The 21,077-nt window shown below is 33.2% G+C and overlaps 1 protein-coding gene across 3 annotated transcripts in view; it reads right to left on the bottom strand.

Moving 5' to 3' along the window:
* Positions 1-3,839: 3,839 nt before the first annotated feature.
* LOC106663185 overlaps positions 3,840-21,077 on the bottom strand; it is a 125,465-nt gene continuing 108,227 nt past the window's right edge. For all 3 annotated transcript variants that reach the window (XM_024226727.1, XM_014387834.2, XM_014387836.2), the window contains 3 exons: positions 5,675-5,857; positions 5,487-5,611; positions 3,840-4,018 (listed from right to left, as the gene is read on the bottom strand). In XM_024226727.1, the coding sequence (XP_024082495.1) occupies positions 3,889-4,018; positions 5,487-5,611; positions 5,675-5,857 (438 nt within the window). In that variant the 3' untranslated portion in view covers positions 3,840-3,888. The remainder of the gene's footprint in view (positions 4,019-5,486; positions 5,612-5,674; positions 5,858-21,077) is intronic.

The raw sequence follows: 21,077 nt of genomic DNA, 5'->3' as shown, positions 1-21,077 counted from the left end.
TTTAATCAAAATTTGGATTTTCTTTTGTCTCCCCTTTCCTCTTTTTCTGTTTGTGTGTCATTTTTCTAAACAATTATTTTTTTATTTTTTAAATATTAATGTTAACTCCAAAAATGTTATGTATGGGTTTTTACTTGAAAAAAGTGGATATTTACACAAATTTAGTCGTTTTTACTTTTGGGTATTGTTTGAAGAAATTATAATCACCATTGTAGGTATTTACACAAAATTAGTGGGTTTTTAGAAAAAAGTATGTTGATAAGGCGATTATTTAAACAGAACCAGATGGTTTCATTTAGGGTTTCTCTTTGGAAAAAATGGGTATTTATACAAAATTGGTAGCTTTAGTCAAATTAGTAGATTTCAAATAAGTTATCCATTGAAAAACAGTGGGTATTATTCAAACTAGTAGGTTTCAAATAGGTTATCCATTGAAAAATGAGTTTTACCCAAACTAGTAGGTTTCAAATAAGTTATCCATTGAAAAACAGTGGGTTTTTCTCAAACTAGTATGTTTCAATACGTTCCGTATTTAAAAAAGCGAATTATTTAATTTAAAAAAGAGTAGATTCCAAAAAGGCTTTCTTAATGAAAATTGCGTTTTGCTCCAACTAGAACATTTGAAATAGGTTATCTATTAAAAATCAGTGGGTATTACTGAAACTAGTAGGTTTCAAATAGGTTATCAATCGAAAAACAGGGTACTACTGAAACTAGTAGGTTTCAAATAGGTTATCAACCGAAAAACTGGGTTTTATTCAAACTAGTAGGTTTCAAATAGGTTATCCATTGAAAAACTGAGTTACCCAAACTAGTAGTTTTCAAATAGGTTATCTATTGAAAAATAGTGGGTTTTTCCCAAACTAGTAGGTTTCAATATGTTCCATATTTAAAAAAGTGAATTATTTCATTTAAAAAAAAGTAGGTTTCAAAAAGGTTTTCTTAATGAAAACTGCGTTTTACTACAACTAGAGCGTTTGAAATAGGTTATCTGTTAAAAATCAGTGGGTATTACTCAAACTAGCAGGTTTCAAATAGGTTATCAATCGAAAAACTGGGTATTACTCAAACTAGTAGGTTTCAAATAGGTTATCAACCGAAAAACAGTTGAGTATTACTCAAACTAGCAGGCTTCAAATATGTTATTCATTAAAAAACAGTGGGTTTTACTCAAACTAGTAGGTTTCAAATAGGTTATCCATTGAAAAATCAGTGGGTTTTAGTAAAACTAGTCGGTTTCAATACGTTCCATATTGAAAAAAGAATTATTTCATTATAAAAAAGGTGTTAGATCAAACTATATCAACCAAAAAAGTGCGTCTACTCATAGTAGGTTTCATCATGAAAAAAATTTGCTTGAAAAACAGAAGGTGTCATATGGAGGCTATAAATAAAAAAAGTGAGTTTTTCCTCAAATTAGTAGGTTTCAAAAAGGCTTCTTATTTAAAAACTGCGGGTTTTACTAAACTATAACGATTAAAATAGATTATCTATTGAAAAACGGCATTACTCAAACTAGTAGGTTTCAAGTAGGTTACCCATTAAAAAACAGTGGGTATTACTCGAACTAATAGGTTTCAAATAGATTATCCATTGAAATACTGGGTATTACTCAAACTAGTAGGTTTCAAGTAGGTTATCCATTGAAAAACTGGGTATTACTCAAACTAGTATGTTTCAAATAGGTTATCCATTGAAAAACAGTGGGTTTTATTCAAACTAGCACGTTTCAAATAGGTTATCCATTAAAATGTAAAAAAAATGGTATTTATACAAAATTTGTGTTATTTTTGTTTTGTTTTAATCCCTTAATTAATCCCTGGGGAAAAAAGGAAATTTACATAAATTTATTATTTTACTTTTCCGTACAGTTTGAAAAACAATGTTCATCATTTCAAGTATTTACACAAAATTTGTGGGTAGGTTTGATTTCACGTTTTATTTGAAAAAAGGATTTGCGCAAAAGTTGTACTATTTGATTGATTCCTTGAAAAAAGTATGTTTGTCCATTCAAAAAGTGAGCACTTTGACAAAACTGATAGGTTTGATTTTGCGTTTTCCTTGGAAAAATTGGACACAAATTTAGGAGTTTCCCCATTCAAAAAGTGAGCATTTAAATAAAACATAAGGTTTCATTTTGTGTTTTCCTGAAAAAAGTGAGTTATTATTCAAAACTGGTACACTGATTGTGATCAATTTAATATTCTGGATGGTTAAAGCTGGTGAGTTGTATTTTCGGTATGCTCTGAAAATCTTCATTCCACCACTATGATTTCTGATTGAAAATGTGGATTTGATCTTAGAAATTTCTCAAAAACTGTAGCAAAAGTGGGTTTTATCCCATATGTTAACACAGAAAAGATGTTTTACATAGCTGCAAAAAGAAAATAAACTTACCTTTGTTTTGGCCAGCCCAGATTGCCTTGGATAAATGAAATGGTTGGGTTTGACGAAAATTGAACGATACAACGAAAACAACACCGTCTTTTTGTAATAAATAGAAATATTTATAATTTTTTATTAATTAAATTCAATTAAATCCTATAAAACATTTACACAGTTTTAGGTTTTTTTTTCTTTTAAACTTATTTCTCTTATGTCTTTGGACTTTAAAAACTGCTCCACAATGAATCGTTGAACAAATTTAACTATACAATTATTTTTCGCCTAAATAGAAGTGTAACTTTTTTTCATTTAATATATTATTATTTATTTTTATTTGTTTATTATTATACATTTTGTCGTTAAAATCTTTTTCTATCATGTTCATGTGTTTTTTCTTCTCGATTTTAACATTTAAAAAAATGAATACTATAAAGCAGTGAGGTCAAGCTTTTTTGTATTTTTTTTTGGAATAATCGAAGGGCCAAGAGGCAGGCGTTTTTTCCATTTTTTGTTTTTGTTTAACCCTACTTTTTTGGTAGTATATGTACAATATATAAATAGATATTTATATATATATATATATTTGTCTTTTATAAGAGCACAAAGAATAGTACAAAATTAAGGTGTGTATTTAAATATGTATATTAATTTTTTTACCTTTTTATTATTTTTTAAGTTTTTTTTAGTTTTTATGTTTAGTTTTTTTTAAAAGTGCCCAACCTTTTCAAAGCCCGTAACTTTGGCGAAAAAAAATTTCGATTTTTTTTGAGGAATTAAAAAAAAAGAAAATTTTTTTTAAACACATTTGTTTTTCCCCCACGCCTTGTTGTATCACAATTCAGGCGTTCACAAATTTTTCGTTTTATCTACTAAGAAGTCTATTTTTTTTAAAAATGTTTTAATCTCAAGTCCTCACCACCTCCGAGACTCTCCATATATAACTATATAATATATTATTTATAATATAATACACAAGGGGTGGAATTTGCCAGGGGAAAAACAAGACAAAGAGAATTCTTCGCCTTTTTTTCCCCCTCGCAAATACACAAATTGAACTAGGGTCCCTTAAACTAGGTTCAGATCCATACACTGTTTATATTTTGACTAAATATTCACTCTATGCTCCTGAGATCCCCATTTTGCTAGAAATAGTTCAACAATATCACTTTTACAACTTTTTTCTCTTTTTTCAAAATTAAATCCAAGTGTTTCACACACGATTTTAATTTCTCATTTTTTAACTATATTCGATTGCATTTTTTTAAAAACATTTTTCATTTATTTAATTATATTTATAATACATAATTCATTTTTTTTATAATATATATCTTTTCAGTTAAAAGAGGTAGGTTTTCTTTTTTCCCTTATATATTCAAAGTTCATTAATCGCTTTTCGACGTCGCGTTCAAATCGTTTCTTGATTTATAATTTCTATTCTCCTCAGTCGTTTTTTTCCCCGTTAAGATGAAGAAGATGAAGAAGAAGAAGGGATGCCGTCGGAGGCTAGAGCAGATCACGAGGGGGCGAACTTCCGGGTTTTCTCGTATCGGTCAGGCACGGGACCATTGTGAGGGCGGAGAGGCGCTGGCGAGACCTTGGCACTGCCACTGGAGGTACCTGCGTCGGTGGGTACCTAAGTGTAGAAAAAGGTAAAAAACAAACAGATACAGAAAGATTTTTCACATGAACACACTGTTCGAGACTTGCACGAAAAATTGGTCAAAAACAGATAAATAACAATTTTTTAAACTCTGTCATGCTTTGAAACATAAAAAAAGATTTTTAGCATTGATATATTTTTGAGCTGGATACACAAATATTGTGTGACCAGCTGTGCATAATCGATTTCGCATTATCGAACGCGAGGGATGAGTTTGTTTTGGAATGATTAGGTTAGGTAGAGTTAGGGTAGAAATAGGTAAGGTTCGGCTAGGTAGAGACAGATGTCAGGAATGGTTAAGGTTAAGGTCGGGTTAGGGAGTAAGGATTAGGGATAGGTTAGGTAGGTAGGGAGACGGTAAAGTTAGGTTTAGTAAATTCAGGGTAAGTTAGGTAAGGTAGAGTTAGGTTATATTGGGTCAGGTTTGATTATTAGGTATTGGTAAGGGTTGGGTTAGGGGGGTAAGTAGAGTAAAAGATATGTTAGGTTTAGAGAGAGTTATGGTTAGAGACGGGTAAATTAGAGTTATGGTTAGGGCAGGGCTAGGTAGAGTTAAGGTTAGGTTTAGAGAGAATTTAGGTTACGTCTAGATAGAGTTAGGGTCAGGGATGAGTAGAGTTAATTCAATAGCCGGGTTAAGAAGAGTTAGGATTTTGTTAGGTTAATTATTAAGTAAGTGTCAGGGAAGAATAAGGTGGAATCAGGGGTTAGGGACGGGTTAGATTAGGTTTGGTTAGGTATTGTTTAAGTAAGGGATGGGTTATACAAAGTTAAAGTTAGGTATAGAGAGAATTTAGGTTACGTCTAGATAGAGTTAGGGTCAGGGATGAGTAGAGTCAATTCAATAGCCAGGTAGAAGAGTTAGTAGGTTAATTATTAAGTAAGGGTAAGGGAAGAGTAAGGTTAGGGACGGGTTAGATTAGGTTTGGTTAGGTATTGTTTAAGCAAGGGATGTGTTATACAATGTTAAGGTTAGGTTTAGAGAGAATTTAGGTTACGTCTAGATAGAGTTAGGGTCAGTGATGAGTAGAGTTAATTCAATAGCCTGGTTAAGAAGAGTTAGGATTTTGTTAGGTTAATTATTAAGTAAGGGAAGGGAAGAGGGTCCCCCGTTAGGAACGGGTTAGATTAGGTTTGGTTAGGTATTGTTTAAGCAAGGGATGGGTTATACAAAGTTAAGGTTAGGTTTAGAAAGAATTTAGGTTACGTCTAGATAGAGTTAGGGTCAGGGATGAGTAGAGTTAATTCAATAGCCGGGTTAAGAAGAGTTAGGATTTTGTTAGGTTAATTATTAAGTAAGGGTAAGAAGGGAAGAGTAAGGTGAAATCAGGGTTAGGGACGGGTTAGATTAGGTTTGGTTAGGTATTGTTTAAGCAAGGGATAGGTTATACAAAGTTAAGGTTAGGTTAGGTAGTAATTAAAATCAAATTTAATCCTTCACCTGTGGTTGTGTAGGTGAGGCCAATCGGCAGGTACGGTCGTTGCCCTATACGGTGGCAACGTTTCCCCTTCGAACACAGTCCGATTCGGTGGGGCTCGGATACACTTTTGGTATATTTCGCTCTCCTGAACAAGACGGACGGATTAGTCAAAAACGATTAATATATTAATCCAATTTCTGTTCCTTACCTGATCATTGTCTCTGATATGTAGCCTGGTCGAAGAGCCGTAAGGGATCTCCTCGCCGTCAGGTAGAGGTATCGAAGGCGGGAGGTCGAGGGCCAGGTCCGTCGTGACCGAATGGAGCCTAACTTGGCGGTCCCTCTCCGCTCCCAGTCCTCCACCGCCTCCTCCCCCTGGCACTGCTAGCATCTGCAAACAGACAAACAACAAAATTACAACCCGGAATATTTATGAAATACGAGAAAGAGAGAAAGAAAGAAAGAAAGAAAGAAAGAAAGAAAGAGAGAGAGAGAGAGAGAGAGAGAGAGAGAGAGAGAGAGAGAGAGAGAGAGAGAACTCATGGAAAGTCTCTGTTGGTGGTTTTTTTTCGAAAATTTATAGTAAATGAAATCTGACGAGAGGGTGTGTATTTGTCAGTGAGGGAAGAGTTGTAATTGAAATTGGAGACCTATTTTTGTCAAAGATTTTTTATTTAAGTAAAACTGCTATATTTAACATGGGAGCTTTCCTTGAAAAGTTGGTTAAAATTTGGTCATTTTGCAACGAGTTTTTCCACACACACAAAAAATTAAATTGTTATTGTTTTTTATAAATATTTTCCTAAAAAAAAGATATTTGTTCAACATCGGATATTTCTAAAAAATGTTTGCCAAATTTTCCCCCTAAAAAAGTAGTTTTGACATGAGTTTTTCCGCTCAGAAAAAAGAAGGTTGAACATAAATTAAAAAAATTAAATTATTGTTTTTTTCTAAATATTTTCCTAATAAAAGATATGAACATCGGATATTTCTAAAAAAAGTTTGGCAAGTTTTCCCCCTAAAAAAGTAGTTTAAGAGTTTTTCCACACACAAAAAAAAGTAGTTGAACATAAAAAATATATCTTTTTTGGTTTTCTTAACATTTATCTGATAAAAAGATACTGTTCACATCGGATATTTCTAAAAGATTTTGACAAGTTTTTACCCTAAAAAAGTAGTTTTTTCCACTCACAAAAAAGTATGTTGAACAAAAAAATATCTTTTTTGGTTGTCTTAACATTTTTCTGAAAAAAAGATACTGTTCAAAATCGGATATTTCTAAAAAAGTTTGACGAGTTTTCCCTCTAAAAAAGTAAACAGTTTTTCCAGATACAAAAAAAGTAGGTTGAACAAAAAATATCTTTTTTGGTTGTCAACATTTTTCTGAAAAAAAGATACTGTTCAAAATCGGATATTTCTAAAAAAGTTTGACGAGTTTTCCCTCTAAAAAAGTAAACAGTTTTTCCAGATACAAAAAAAGTAGGTTGAACAAAAAATATCTTTTTTGGTTGTCAACATTTTTCTGAAAAAAAGATACTGTTCAAAATCGGATATTTCTAAAAAAGTTTGACGAGTTTTCCCTCTAAAAAAGTAAACAGTTTTTCCAGATACAAAAAAAGTAGGTTGAACAAAAAATATCTTTTTTGGTTGTCAACATTTTTCTGAAAAAAAGACCGTTCATCAACATCGGATATTTCTAAAAAAGTGAGACGTTTTTCCCCTAAAAAAGTAGTTTGTTTTCCACACAAAAAAAAGTAGGTTGAACATAAAAAAATATATCTTTTTTGGTTTTCTTAACATTTTTCTGAAAACGAAGATACTGTCAACATCGGATATTTCTAAAAAAGTTTGACAAATTTCCCCCCTAAAAAAGTAGTTAAACAGTTTTTCCACACAAAAAAAGTACGTTGAACAGAAAAAAAAAATATTTTTTCTTTTTTTAAAATCATTTTTCTGAAAAAAAGATACTGTTCAACAACGTATATTTCTAAAAAAAAAGTATTGAAATGTTTACCCCTCCCAAAAAAAGTAGTTTTGACATGAGTTTTTCCACACACAACAAAAGTAGGTTGAAAATAAATATTTATTATTTTTCCAACCATTTTCCTAAAAAAAGACTAAAATCACAGAAATGTTAATATCTCAGGAATCGTTCTGGTGGCACTGAACTACGTTTTATCGTGAATCCACCATGGCAGTATTGAAATTTAACGCTGGAACATCCTGTATATTTCTAGGCTAGACCGATCGTTCAGTTCAGACGATCCGAGCAGAAACGAAAATAACGAGAATCCCATCCACCAGGAGTAGGTATAGCCCAGTGACCCAATTACGATGGCGGGGGCGGATTTTTCCCGTTTCTCCTCTTCGTCTTTGGAAAAAAACAAACGCGTCGCTTCCTTTTTTTCCACGTTTTCACACCTCCGGCGTCTCAGGGAAACGCATGGTTTCCGGGGGTGAAGGGAGGCCTACGTCGGAGTACTCTAGGCCATGTATTGATCCGAGAGGGACAGCCGCCTCCCCTCGCCTGCCGCCCCGCCCTAGATTCCGCCCCCTTCCCGGTCAATGCCACCGCCGCCCCCAGCGCTTTCCCTTTCACCACTTTCCAGTGAAAGCAAAACCCGCCGGCCAACTCCCCGACGCACGCAGATGGCCGTAAACCTTTTTCTCGCCCGCCCTAGACTAAACTAATAAAATAACGACACAAAAAAAAAAGACGAAGGAAAAACAAATTAATTAATTCATAATTTGCAAAAAAAGAAGCGTAAAAATAAAAAAAATGAATTCCTGGTAGCTTTATAAAAGTTTGATTAAACACGTTTTTTTTTATATAACTCTTACGACAGACTTCTATAAATTTTGAAAGGTTGGGAAATCGGCCAAGAAAAAAAATAAGCCTGTGAATATTACTCGAGACAATTATAACAGGTAGTTTTAGGCTTTTGAGTTAATTTTACACTGCGATCACCGCAGTGTCTGGAGATCGATAATAAAAATAAAGAGAAAACTCCCCCGTCTGGTTTATCCTCGGAGGTTTTCTTTTCGATTTTCCACCGCGACACCCTGTACACAGCCCTTTTTGAAGTCTCACGGTGCAGGACTTTGCGTCGGATCGGCCGAAAGGGCGTAGACACCCGGTCAAAAGGGGTCGTAAATTATTTCGGAGGAGGGCCTGTCGTGCGGGTCTTTAGCCTAACCGGAGCGCCGTGATTTCGCCCCGAGCCCCCCCTCACAAAACGGTCGCGATTTCACGGAAATTTTTTTAATTACCCAACTAAAAAAATACTAATAAAAAATAAATAGATAAAATACACAAATAAAAAATGTTGAAACCACCAAGGGATATTTTGAATTATTTTTTTTATCGAAAATTTATCAAGCTTTTTTTTTAAATAACTTTATTTCTCCCTGCTCCCTTTATGGACTAGCATTAGAATTACATAAGTTCTTAATGTTGTAGAATACAGTTCTGTTGTACATGCTTTATTTTACTTATCAAAATGGATTAATAAATGAAACGAATAACATACTTCTAATAATGCAAAAAAAAGTGCAAATAACAAGTATAAATATATATTATACAGTGACTGTAGATTAACTATTGCTTCTAAATTTAATATAAACAACAATAAATTTGTACAAACCAAATTATTTATTTCTTTATAGTTTTTCAGCATTTATTGAGTTCACAAGCCTCGGAAAAATCGAAGTTTTAAAACCTTTCCGTTGTCTCTTTTTTTTTTTTTTTTAACATGGAAATTTCAAAATAGGCCTGAACATAGTTGTCAACGCTCGGGAGGGTTTTAACGCCTGGTTTATTCCACCATTGATCACCTGCACGCCCTGGAGAAAGGAAATGAATATCAAATCACAACTGCACACTGCGCAAATCCGCTCCGACTGCCGAAGGCGTCAACTTCCTTCATCCGATGGAAACTTTTGTCAATTAATCTAAATAAATAAATATTCGAAGGGATTTTCGAGAAATTAACGAGTCCTGCTGGGTCCCCCCTACACACACACTCTAAATCCATTGGCCTATACCTGAACAGATCAGACATCACATTTCGACATCACGCCGGAAGTAAGAATAGAGCGGATCACGCAGGGACCGTTGGTAACCAAATGGCAGACGAATTGGCGAAGGAGGCAGATGAATATGCAGTTTTGAACTATAGGGCTCCTTTAAAATCTTACTCGAAGAAGAAAATCGACAGACGACTGAGCAGACATGGGAAGAGGAGTGGTATAGTAGGAAGAGAGAAAAAGACTTTCCGACAATTTAACAGAAAGGAGCTAGACAATTTAAAAATGTATTACAAGCTAAGTCAGGTACTAACAGGACATGGGCTAGATATTACCTGAACAGATTTTATATTATTGAAAATTCAAATTGTATATGCGACCAATTAACAGAACATTTAATACATGACTGCCCACTTCGCATGCCTTACCGACGTTACTTAATACTGCAAACTTACTATACTTACTTTATCAAGATACCAGAAATATTAGCACCTTTTAAACAATGATTATTTGGAGAATGTGAGCGGTCTAGTGTGACGTAGGTTTAGAACAACATTTTTTTTTATCGCGCCAACGTTTCGATCTTTATTGAGGTCATCTTCAGGGCTCAAAGTGTTTGTTTTCTGTGTAGATGTGTCATTGTTGTGTGTCGTGTTGAAAGGGAAACGACAATAAACAAAAAAGTAGGTTGACCATAAATTTAAAAAAATAATAAAATAAATCGTTATTGTTTTTTCTAAATATTTTCCTGAAAAAAATATATTTGTTTAACATCGGATATTTCTAAAAAAGGTTTGACCAGCCCCCCCCCCCATGAAAAAAGTAATTTTGGCGTGTTTTTCCACACAGAAAAAAAGTAGATGAACATAAATTAAAAAGTAAATCGTTATTGTTTTTTCTAAATAAGGTTTGACAAGTCCCCCCCCCAAAAAAAAAGTTTTGACGAGTTGTTCCACACAGAAAAAAAGTAGATGAACATAAATTAAAAAGTAAATCGTTATTGTTTTTTCTAAATAAGGTTTGATAAGTCCCCCTCCCAAAAAAAGTAGTCTTGACGTGAGTTGTTCCACACAGAAAAAAGTAGATGAACATAAATTAAAAAAATAAATCTTTATTGTTTTTTCTAAACATTTTCCTAAAAAAAGAGTTGTTCAACATCGGATATTTCTAAAAAAAAGATTGACGTGTTCCTCTCCCCAAAAAAAGTAGTTTTGACGTGTTTTTCCACACAGAAAAAAGTCGGTTGAAAAAAAATCTTTATTGTTCTCTTCTAAATATTTTCCTTAAAAAAAGATATTTGTTTACCATCGGATATTTCCAAAAAAACTTGACATGTTCCCCCACCCCCAAAAAATTGTTTTGACGTGAGTTTTTCCATATAGAAAAAAGTAGGTTGAACATAAATTAAACAAATAAATCGTTATTGTTTTTCTAAATATTTTCCTTACAAAAAAAAGATGTTTGACGTGAGTTTTTCCACACAGAAAAAAGTAGGTTGAAAAAAATCTTTATTGTTTTTTCTAAATATTTTCGTTAAAAAAAGATATTTGTTTAACAGGATATTTCCGAAAAAACTTGACATGATCCCCCACCCCAAAAAATTGTTTTGACGTGAGTTTTTCCACACAGAAAAAAGTAGGTTGAAAAAATCTTTATTGTTTTTTCTAAATATTTTTCTTAAAAAAAGATATTTGTTTAACCGGATATTTCTAAAAAAAGTTGACGTTCCCCCACCCCAAAAAAATTGTTTTGACGTGCTTTTCCACACAGAAAAAAGTAGGTTGAAAAAAATCTTTATTGTTTTTTCTAAATATTTTCCTTAAAAAAAGATATTTGTTTAACATCGGATATTTCCAAAAAAACTTGACATGTTCCCCCACCCCCAAAAAATTGTTTTGACGAGTTTTTCATCAGAAAAAAAGTAGGTTGAAAAAATCTTTATTGTTTTTTCTAAATATTTTCCAACAAACAAAGATTGTTAGTGTGAAAATAAAATTATTATTATATTATAATATATATAATTATATATTAGAAAATTATTATATAATAAAATACCTATTGAAAAAAAATTAAAAATGTGAAAAACGTGTGTTTATGTGAAAAAAATCTGATTTTATACTAAATTCAGAGTGTTGAGAGTGACACACAGCAATGACACATCTACACAGAAAACAAACACTTTGAGCACTGAAGATGATCTCAATAAAGATCGAAACGTTGGCATGATAAACAAAATGTTTTTCTAAACAAACGTCACACCAGACCGCGTCTCACGATCTCATCATAAGGAATAATGTAGCAAATAAATAATTTCATTACAATTCGCAGACTCCATCTGATCCGGGCTTTTGTAGTTTAGAGCAAAATTTCAGCACACTTTAGGAATGACAAATAGCAATTTTCTATTCACCAGGCAAGTTTCGTGCTAAAGGGTTGAAAGAATTTTCCCCCAATAATGACCGGGACGGTTAATCCACCGGGGATTAAATTATTGTATTAAGCCGGCCATCGGTTGAATAACCTAGAAGGGCATCCGTTATTGGTTCGTTAAGCCTAAGCAGGAGAAAAATGACGGATTGGGCTATTTTCCACCGACATCTTCGGAAGGGATATTAACCGGGGTTCGGACACCAGAAACGAGGACGGAGGTTGACACCCGGGTTCCGGTGACACGGCTATCTGGACTTGGCCGGTAACGCCTTCCGCAGGGTTGCGGTCACTGAGCCGACACCTCACCAGATAATCAGCATACACTAAGACCATACATCATTCGGGTCAACGCGATCAACATTAATATATCTTAATAATCGCCCATTCACCTGATTGGTTATATATGATCTATCTAATATCTGCTCAACATGAGCTTTTCCTAAAAAAGTATTTTTTGTTACAAAAAATTTGACATGAATTTAAAAAAGTCGGCACAACACCGGTTTTCATTAAAAGAGAGTTTAAAGTGGGGATTAGTTTTTGGCTACAAAAAAGATAGATTTGACATGAGCTAAAAAAGGCTGCTCAACATGACGTTTTCCGTAAAATAAAAGTCAATTTGACGTGAGTTTTTTCCAAAAAAAGGGGAGGTTTTGACATGAATTAAACATAGCCACTCACCATAAGGGCTTTCATAAAAAACTAAGTTTATCTTGAGTTTTTCGTGATTAAAAAACGGCTGCTCAACATGACGTTTTCCTTAAAATAAAAATCCATTTGACGTGAGTTTTTTTTCTAAAAGAAAGGGAGGTTTTGATCTAAAATAACTTTCATAAAAATCTGAGTTTTCGTGATTTGTTTAATCAAAAAGGTACGCTCGTAAGAATTAAATAACGTCTGCTCATCCTCGAGATTTTCCTGTAAGACGTCAATTTAACGTCATATTTTTTTTAAAATAATGTAAATTCAAATTAATTAAAGCAAGGTTGCTGAGCATGACGTTTTTCTTAAAAAAAACAAAAACAAAAAAAAACAGTCAATTTGACGTGAGTTTTTTCCAAAAAAAGGGGAGGTTTTGACATGAATTAAACATAGTCACTCACCATAAGGACTTTCATAAAAAACTAAGTTTGTCTTGAGTTTTTTGTAAAAAAATGTAGGGTCAGCAAGAATTAAAAACCGTTTAGTCACCTCAAAGTTTCCTATAGGTTAATGAGAGTTTTTTCTTAAAAGAAAGGTAAATAAAATACTCAACATGACGTTTTCCTAAAAAAATACAACCAATTTTCTTATATTTTACCTTTAAAAAATAGGTTTTACACGATTTATAAAACGTCTGTTTAACCTCAAAGTTGGCCTGTAAGAATTCAGTTTAAAGTGATTTTTTTCTTTAAAAGAAGGTACATTTAATTAATTAAAACAAGGCTGCTGAACATGAAGTTTTCCTGACGTGAGTTTTTTTCTAAATGAAAGGGAGGTTTTGACATAAAATAACTTTCATAAAAAACTGAGTTTTTCGTGAGTTGTTTTCTCAAAAAGGTAGGCTCGGTAAGAATTAAAAAACGCCTGCTCATCCTCGAGATTTTCCTGTAAGACGTCAATTTAACGTCATATTTTTCTTTAAAATAATGTAAATTCAAATTAATTAAAGCAAGGCTGCTGAGCATGACTTTTTCTTAAAAAAAAAGAAAAAAAGAAACAGTCAATTTGACGTGTTTTTTTCGAAAAAAATGGGAGGTTTTGACATGAATTAAACATAGTCGCTCACCATAAGGACTTTCATAAAAAATAAGTTTGTCATGAGTTTTTTGTAAAAAAAAGTAGGGTCAGCAAGAATTAAAAACCGTTTAGACAACCTCAAAGTTTTCCTATAGGTTAATGGGAGTTTTTTTCATAAAAAAAGGTACATTTGAAATGAATTTAAAAAAATACTCAACATGACGTTTTCCTTAAAAAAAAAATTCTTACATTTTACCATTAAAAAAATAGGTTTTACACGATTTAAAAAACGTCTGTTCAACCTCAAAGTTGGCCTGTAAGAATTCAGTTTAAAGTGATTTTTTTCTTTAAAAGAAGGTAAATTTAAATTAATTAAAACAAGGCTGCTGAGCATGACGTTTTCCTTAAAATAAAAATCCATTTGACGTGTTTTTTTTCTAAAAGAAAGGGAGGTTTTGACATAAAATAACTTTCATAAAAATCTGAGTTTTTCGTGATTAAAAAAAGGCTGCTCAACATGACGTTTTCGTTAAAATAAAAATCCATTTGACGTGTTTTTTTTTCTACAAGAAAGGGAGGTTTTCATATGAAATAACTTTCATAAAAATCTGAGTTTTTCGTGAGTTGTTTTCTCAAAAAGGTAGGCTCGTTAAGAATTAAAAAACGCCTGCTCATCCTCGAGATTTTCCTGTAAGACGTCAATTTAACGTCATATTTTTCTTTAAAATACTGTAAATTTGAATTAATTAAAGCAAGGCTGCTGAGCATGACGTTTTTCTTTAAAAAAATATCAATTTGACGTTTTTTATTAAAAAAAAAAAAAAATAAATAAAAATAAAAAGTAGTACATAAAAATAGAGGTTTTGACATGTACTGAAAATAGTCGTTCAGACGGGACTTTCATAAAAAAGCTGAGTTTGTCGTTCGCTTTTTTCTCTAAAAAGGTAGGCTCGGCAAGAATTAAAAACCGTCTGGTCAACCTCAAGGTTTTCCTATAAGAAGTCAATTTAACATGAGTTATTTTTTCTTTAAAAGGATTAGATTTGACGAATTAAATATATTCGTAAAAAAAGTCATTTTGTCGTACATTTTTCGTTAAAAATAGGTAGGTTTAGCACGAATTAAAAAACGTCTGTTGGACCTCGAAGTTTTCTTGTAAGTCACTTTAACGAGTTTTTTATTTAAATAAAAAAGATCGATTTGATAGTAATTAAATAAAGATTGCTCAACATGACGTTTTCCTAAAAAAAAAAAACTGTTTTTCGTACATTTTATCTTTTAAAAACGGTAGGTTTGACCCGAATTAAAAAAACTGTCTATTCATCCTCGAAGTTTTGCTATAAAAAGCCAGTACAACGCCATTTTTTCTTTGAAAAAAAAAAAAAGAAAAAAAAGTAGATTTGACATGAACTAAAAAAGATAGCTCAACATAGGGCTTTCTTTAAAAAACTTTTTGACGTGTTTTTTTCTAAAAAAAAGTAGGCTGGCAACAATTAAAAATCGTCGCTCAACCTTGAGGTTTCCTTATAAGAAATCAATGAGAGTTTTTTATTTAAAAAAAAGGTAGATTTGACATGATAAAAAAAAATAAATGAAAATAAAAATAAAAACTGTTCAACATGGTTTTCCTAAAGCGTACGTTACCTTTAAAAAAAAATGAAGGTGTGGGACGAATTAAAAAACAGTTTGTTCTGCGGGAAAGTCAGTTTAACGAGTTTTTTATAAATAGATTCTGACATGAATTAAAAAAAGTCTTCTCAACATAAGGTTTTCCTAAAGAAAAAGAAAAAGAAAAAAAACTGTTTGACATATTTTTTCTCAAAAAAAAAAAAAAAAAAAAAAAATGTAGGCTGGCAACAATTAAAAATCGTCGCCGTCGCTCAACCTGTATCGTTATAAGAAGTCAATGAGAGTTTTTTTATTTACAAAAAGGTAGATTTGACATGATTAAAAAAAAATAAATGAAAAAAAATGAAGGCGTGGGATGAATTAAAAAACAGTAAATAGATTCTGACATGAATTAAAAAAAGTCTGCTCAACAAGGTTTTCCTAAAAAAAAAGTTCGAAATTAGTTTTTCCTAATAAAAAGCCCCAGCGCACATGGGGATATGTCTAAAAAAATCAATTTGACAAGTATTTACAAAAAAAAGTAGTTTGTGACCTGTCAAACATGAATATAAATGACATTTTCGTAAAAAGGCGGTTTAACACGATTTGCTTCTTAAAAAGGTATATTTAACACTATTCAAAAAAACTGCAATGGAGCTTAAAAAAAATTGGCCTGCATTTTTTCTAAAAAGTTTTAGAGGCGTGATATGAATTTAAAAACTATGCTCAAACATGGGGTTTTGTAAAAAGGGGAATTTTACATAAGGTTGTTTCAAAAATTTGACATAAATTTAAAAAAAACTTCTGTTCACCTTGAGGCTTTTCATAAAAAATAGTGACGTTTTCTATAAAAAAAGGCTGTTTTGACATGCTTTAAAACAATGCTTAAGGTGAGGTTTTCCTAAAAAATGTCATCTTGACATGTGATTTTTTTAAAAATAAGTCAGTTCGACGTGTGCCTTTTCGTTGAACAAAATCATGGGGTTTTTTTCTAAAATAATGTCAGTTTGATAAATTCTTCCAAAAGAAAAATTGTGGCCTGTCAAATATCAATAATAAAAGGCTTGCTCAACGTGAGATTTTCCTAAACAATGATTTCGTGGAATTTTTCAAAAATTTCTTCGAGGTTTTGTGTCGCGTCTTTACGCCCAACCGGATGTGTGTCGGGCAGTTTGTATAATTTTACCAAAACACTAGATGACTATTTTTTTCTTTTGCCTAGGTTTTCATCTATTTCCCCCGGATGGAAAAACATATTCAACACGATTCGTTTTAAGGGGGGAGGCAGAAGATTAATAGCAACCCGGGAGATTAATGGCACTCCAGTCCAACTTCCAACTTTGAACTTCTTTGGCAAAACAGAGTGTCCTGTACAATTTTCTTTCTGTGTTGTTCAAAAATCGGATTTCCGTGTATTTTTTAAATATAAAATTTCCTTTTCTAGCATCAAAGTTTGAACACTTAACGACAACTAAAATCAAAACAAAAAAATCTTTAAAACTGCAGCTACTAAAATAGCTTTTATTTTTGTTTACACCGAGGTCTCTGATCTGCAGCAGGAGGATGAATTCTTCATGAGATCAAAAGGTTTCCCCCCTTAATCCAGATTTGGTTTCTATTTTAACCCACTTCCTAAAAGTACAACGGGGTCGAATACAGGTAGACTTGATTAAAAAGCAAAACTTTTTTCTACTGATAAATTTATTTAGTTAATTTCCATTCACCGTGGTAGTAATCCTAATTGCATCACGTTCGGCTGTCACGCGAAAAGCCGATTACATCTGCCTGAGGGAAATATTAAGACCAAACACACGAGCCAGTTTAAATAATTTTTCCTTCTCGTGGAAAGTTCAGGTTTTTCTCTCTGTCTGATACGGTCTAGGCTGACAACGAAGAAAGAAGAACGTCACAGATCAAAGTGATTTTACTAATTAGGCGTGGTTTAATGCTGGATTTAACTAGTTGGGAGTGGCATGTTTTAAGATGTTTTATCTTGGGCGTGGCTCAATGCTGGATATGTATAATTGGGCCTGGCTTGTTGACATGTTGAACGATTTTTTCAATTGGGCGTGGTTTAATGCTAAATTTAACTGATTGGGCGTGGCTTGTTGAAAGATTTTTAAATTGGGCGTGGTTAAATCTCGAACTTTTTTGATCGAACGTGGTTTAATGGCAGGCTTAAAATGAGTCATAATAGAGAATTTTGTTTACTAATTGAGGGTGGCACTATTGTGAATTTAAATGGGCGTGGCTTAACCGTGGTTAATGTCTGAATAGGCGTAGTTTGATCTTAAAACATTTTTATACAGGGAGTGGCTAGTGAGGTTTAATGGGCGTGGTTAACAGTAGTATTTAGCGAAAATGGGCGGAGCTTAATCTTACGTTTTATTAATCAGCCGTGGCTTAACTGTCGTCTATATCTAACTGGGTGTAGTTTGATCACACACTTTTTATGGGGCGTGGCTTAACAGTAGAATTTAGCGTAAATGGGCGGGGCTTAATATTAGGTTTTGTCAGTTAACCGTGGCTTGAATGTGGTCTGTTTCTAAATGGGAGTAGTTTAATCTTAGACTTTGTTGATATTGAGTGGCGTTATACTGTGCTTTAATATGCGTGGCTGAGCAGTGGTCTTTAGCGTAAATTGGCGTGGATTAAACATAGATTTCAATAACTAGGCGTGGCTTAACGGTGATTTTTTTTCACCAAAGTTGGCATGGTTTAATCATAGCCATTAATAATTTCGTAGTAGGTTGGTAGCTTAATAGTGCGTTTAAATGTTAGGATTTGACAAGGCGAGTGGCTAATTAAAGAATTTTTATTTATCAAGTGGCTGTATGGTGAACTTTAGCGGGAGTGGGACTTAAATGGGCCCGCCTTATTCTTAGATTTTACTTATTAGGCGTGGCTTAAGAGTGTTTTTTTAAATAAATATTAAATTAATTGGGCGTGGCTTGCTAGTGAAAGTGGCTTATGGTACTTTTTGCTGGATTTATATTAAAATTGGCTTAATGGTGTACTTTTCACAGCAAACGTGGTAATAACACTCTGTATTGCTTTTGCAATAGCTAATAATCTATATAGTTTTTATAAAATTGGGCGTCGAAGTGGGCGTGGCTAAATAACGTATTTTACAAATTGGGCGTGGTCAATTCTCACTGAGCCACTTCTAGGCAAAATGAAGCTAGAATTTCTTGTTTGAAACAAAATTATTAGCTGCAAAGGTCTTTTTGTTGAAAACATCAGTCTTGGTGGTCTTCGTTTATTTCCCTCTAAAAAACGATTCCTTACCAAACCAGGTTTATCGGCTGTTAAAATAAGTCTGAAAATGGAGAAACTGATATTGACCGGACGAACCGCAATTATGTTTCAGGCGATGTTTGCCATATCCTCTATGACGTCCCCGCAATTGAAATGTTACGTATCCCTAGTTAAAGGGTTTAATTAAACATCTGAATTCCGGGCGGCGAGCTCTGTAAATTAATCAAAACGCGTCCGATCGGCAAATATGATATTGCAGGGTCGTAATAGTTGGAGCAAGTAGGGCGTAATAAATCTCAATATAAATTCAATGCTATTATGCCCCTTCGATGGGGAGGGGATGGAATTTATACGATAATACACTCTTCGGGAGGGGGGGGGCTTTTCCAATATGAAATTCCTCCATCGACCGCACAAACTTTAAAAACCCCTTCTTAAAAAAAAAAAAAAATTGTTTCTTGAGAGAGAAAAAGGGCATCCCATTTTTTCACCCTCAGAAACATTTTCCCCCAAATTTCTCAGGGGATGTTTCACTCAATGCCTTCCTCGGTGGCATGAACGTTTATCAAATGAACACGACCTTTGACAAAAAAAAAAGAAAAGTAAATAGAACTTCGTCTGTTCTCTCTTTCTAATCCTCTTGGATTTTATAGTTTTAATTATACCCTATCAGATAAGAAAATAAGCTGAACATCATAAGAATATGCAATATTATTATTAAATGAACAAACTCATTGGGCTAGGACGTTATCCCAATAAAATTACAAATGCAAGAGAATAATTTTATTAGAAATATAGCTAGTTAGTAGTTCATCTCATAGAGAAAAAAGCGAGACTAGAAGGACCTTAAGAATAATTCGGTAACATCGGATTTTCCTAATTGGGCGTGACTTAAGTATGAACTAGAATCAGTGGGCGTAATATCGTTCTTCCCAAACTAGAAAATGTTAAACTTTCAATTAATTGGGTGTCGCTAAATGATGATATTTAGTAAGTGGGCGGATCTTAATATAAATATAATAATTGAGCGTGGCTTAACTATGATATATAATAAATGGGCGTGACTTAATGGTTGACTATATGTGGGTGAGGTTTAATGGTGGAACCCGCTATTCGGGCGTGGTTTTATAAAAGAATCTGTCGTCTGGGCGTGGCCTAATGTTAGACTTTAAAATTTGTATGGCTAAATTGAATCTGCTATTTGAACGTGGTTTAATGGTTCAATCTTCATGTTAAGCCTGACTATTAAGAATGTGGAATTGGCTAAGTAGGAGTGGCTTACTGTTGGACTTTCCAATTTCGCGGGACTAATTACATATTTTATTAGTTAGGAACGTTTCAAAAGTAAATTTTAGATTGTTTCGAAGCATGAAAAGTGCGTAAACATAGTTTAGTTATATTAGTCGATTTTCAAATGGCTTTGAAGTGGGCGTAGTTTATAGGTACATTTTAATGAATGGGCGGGGTTTAATGTCAGACTAAAATTTGCCTTGAATTAACAGACAATATTTTTCTACTAATTGGTAATGTCTTTATGGTGAATGGTTATGGTCGCGGCTTAACAATGATATTTACCTAACAGGTAGAGGTTTAATCTTGAATATTTTAAATGGGTTATGGTAAATTTAGTTGGTGTGGGTTTCCAGTGAACTTTACTGGGCGTGGCTTAACGGTGAAATGGCTAAATGGGCCTGGCTTAATGGTACATTTCTTCTTTGTTGAAATTATCGTTTTACTTATTAGATCTTTATCAGGATTTGGTAAAAAGGTAAAAAATATTGATGAGAAATGTTAGACGGATGTTATTTTTGTAAAATTGCCTGTTGAGGACAGTAAATGAAGAATGTCGGGGATTCGGATCGTTTTGTGGAGTAAACAAAAAAAATACGTATTTGACATATTGCCATCGTTATCTGTAAAGACGGGATTTAATAATCACTGTTCTCACCGTTTCTGATGAAAGGGCGCGACGTCAACCGTTCAAATTGTCGAATCCCCCCTGGCTATAAATCTTTTTTTTTTCTGCACTTGGGGGAAAAAATAATAAAAATAGGGGTGGTGATAGTAAAACGGAGGGTAAATGTAAATATATTCCGCGCCGTCCAGGTCGGGGGGAAAGGAAGACAAGGAAAGGGCGGAGGATCTTCTGACAAGACACAATAGTCGGACACAGGCGGAAAATTTATTTGCAACGCAGGGAGGCGAGTGAAAAACGCCCTCCTCAGGATTGATTTCCGACAATGATGGCTCAGCCCTTTTTTGATCTAATCTTGTGGATTTAAAATCAAAAAGAACATGTTCAAGTAGATTTAAAAAAAATGTGTTTAAGTCCGCTTTAGACTTAAAAATTAACCAAGGGGATGAAATCTTTTCGATGGGTCTGACATAAACATACAGTGGATTCAAAGCCATGAAATTTAGCTTCCCTTGACTGTATTCTTTTTTTTTTAAAGTAGAAATGAACCAATATGATCTGAGAAGGGGAAAGGCAGCGTACCAAGTTTGTGCCTGCAAAAGGATTCAACCAGGTTTAGACTTTTGGAAAAAAATTGATCCGGAATAACATAATA

The sequence above is a fragment of the Cimex lectularius genome, unplaced genomic scaffold (genome assembly GCF_000648675.2).
Source record: "Cimex lectularius strain Harlan isolate CLEC.00 unplaced genomic scaffold, Clec_2.1 scaffold14, whole genome shotgun sequence".
Lineage (NCBI taxonomy): Eukaryota > Metazoa > Arthropoda > Insecta > Hemiptera > Cimicidae > Cimex > Cimex lectularius.
The sequence above is the reverse complement of the archived record's forward strand: the minus strand, read 5'-3'. Positions and strand labels throughout refer to the sequence as shown.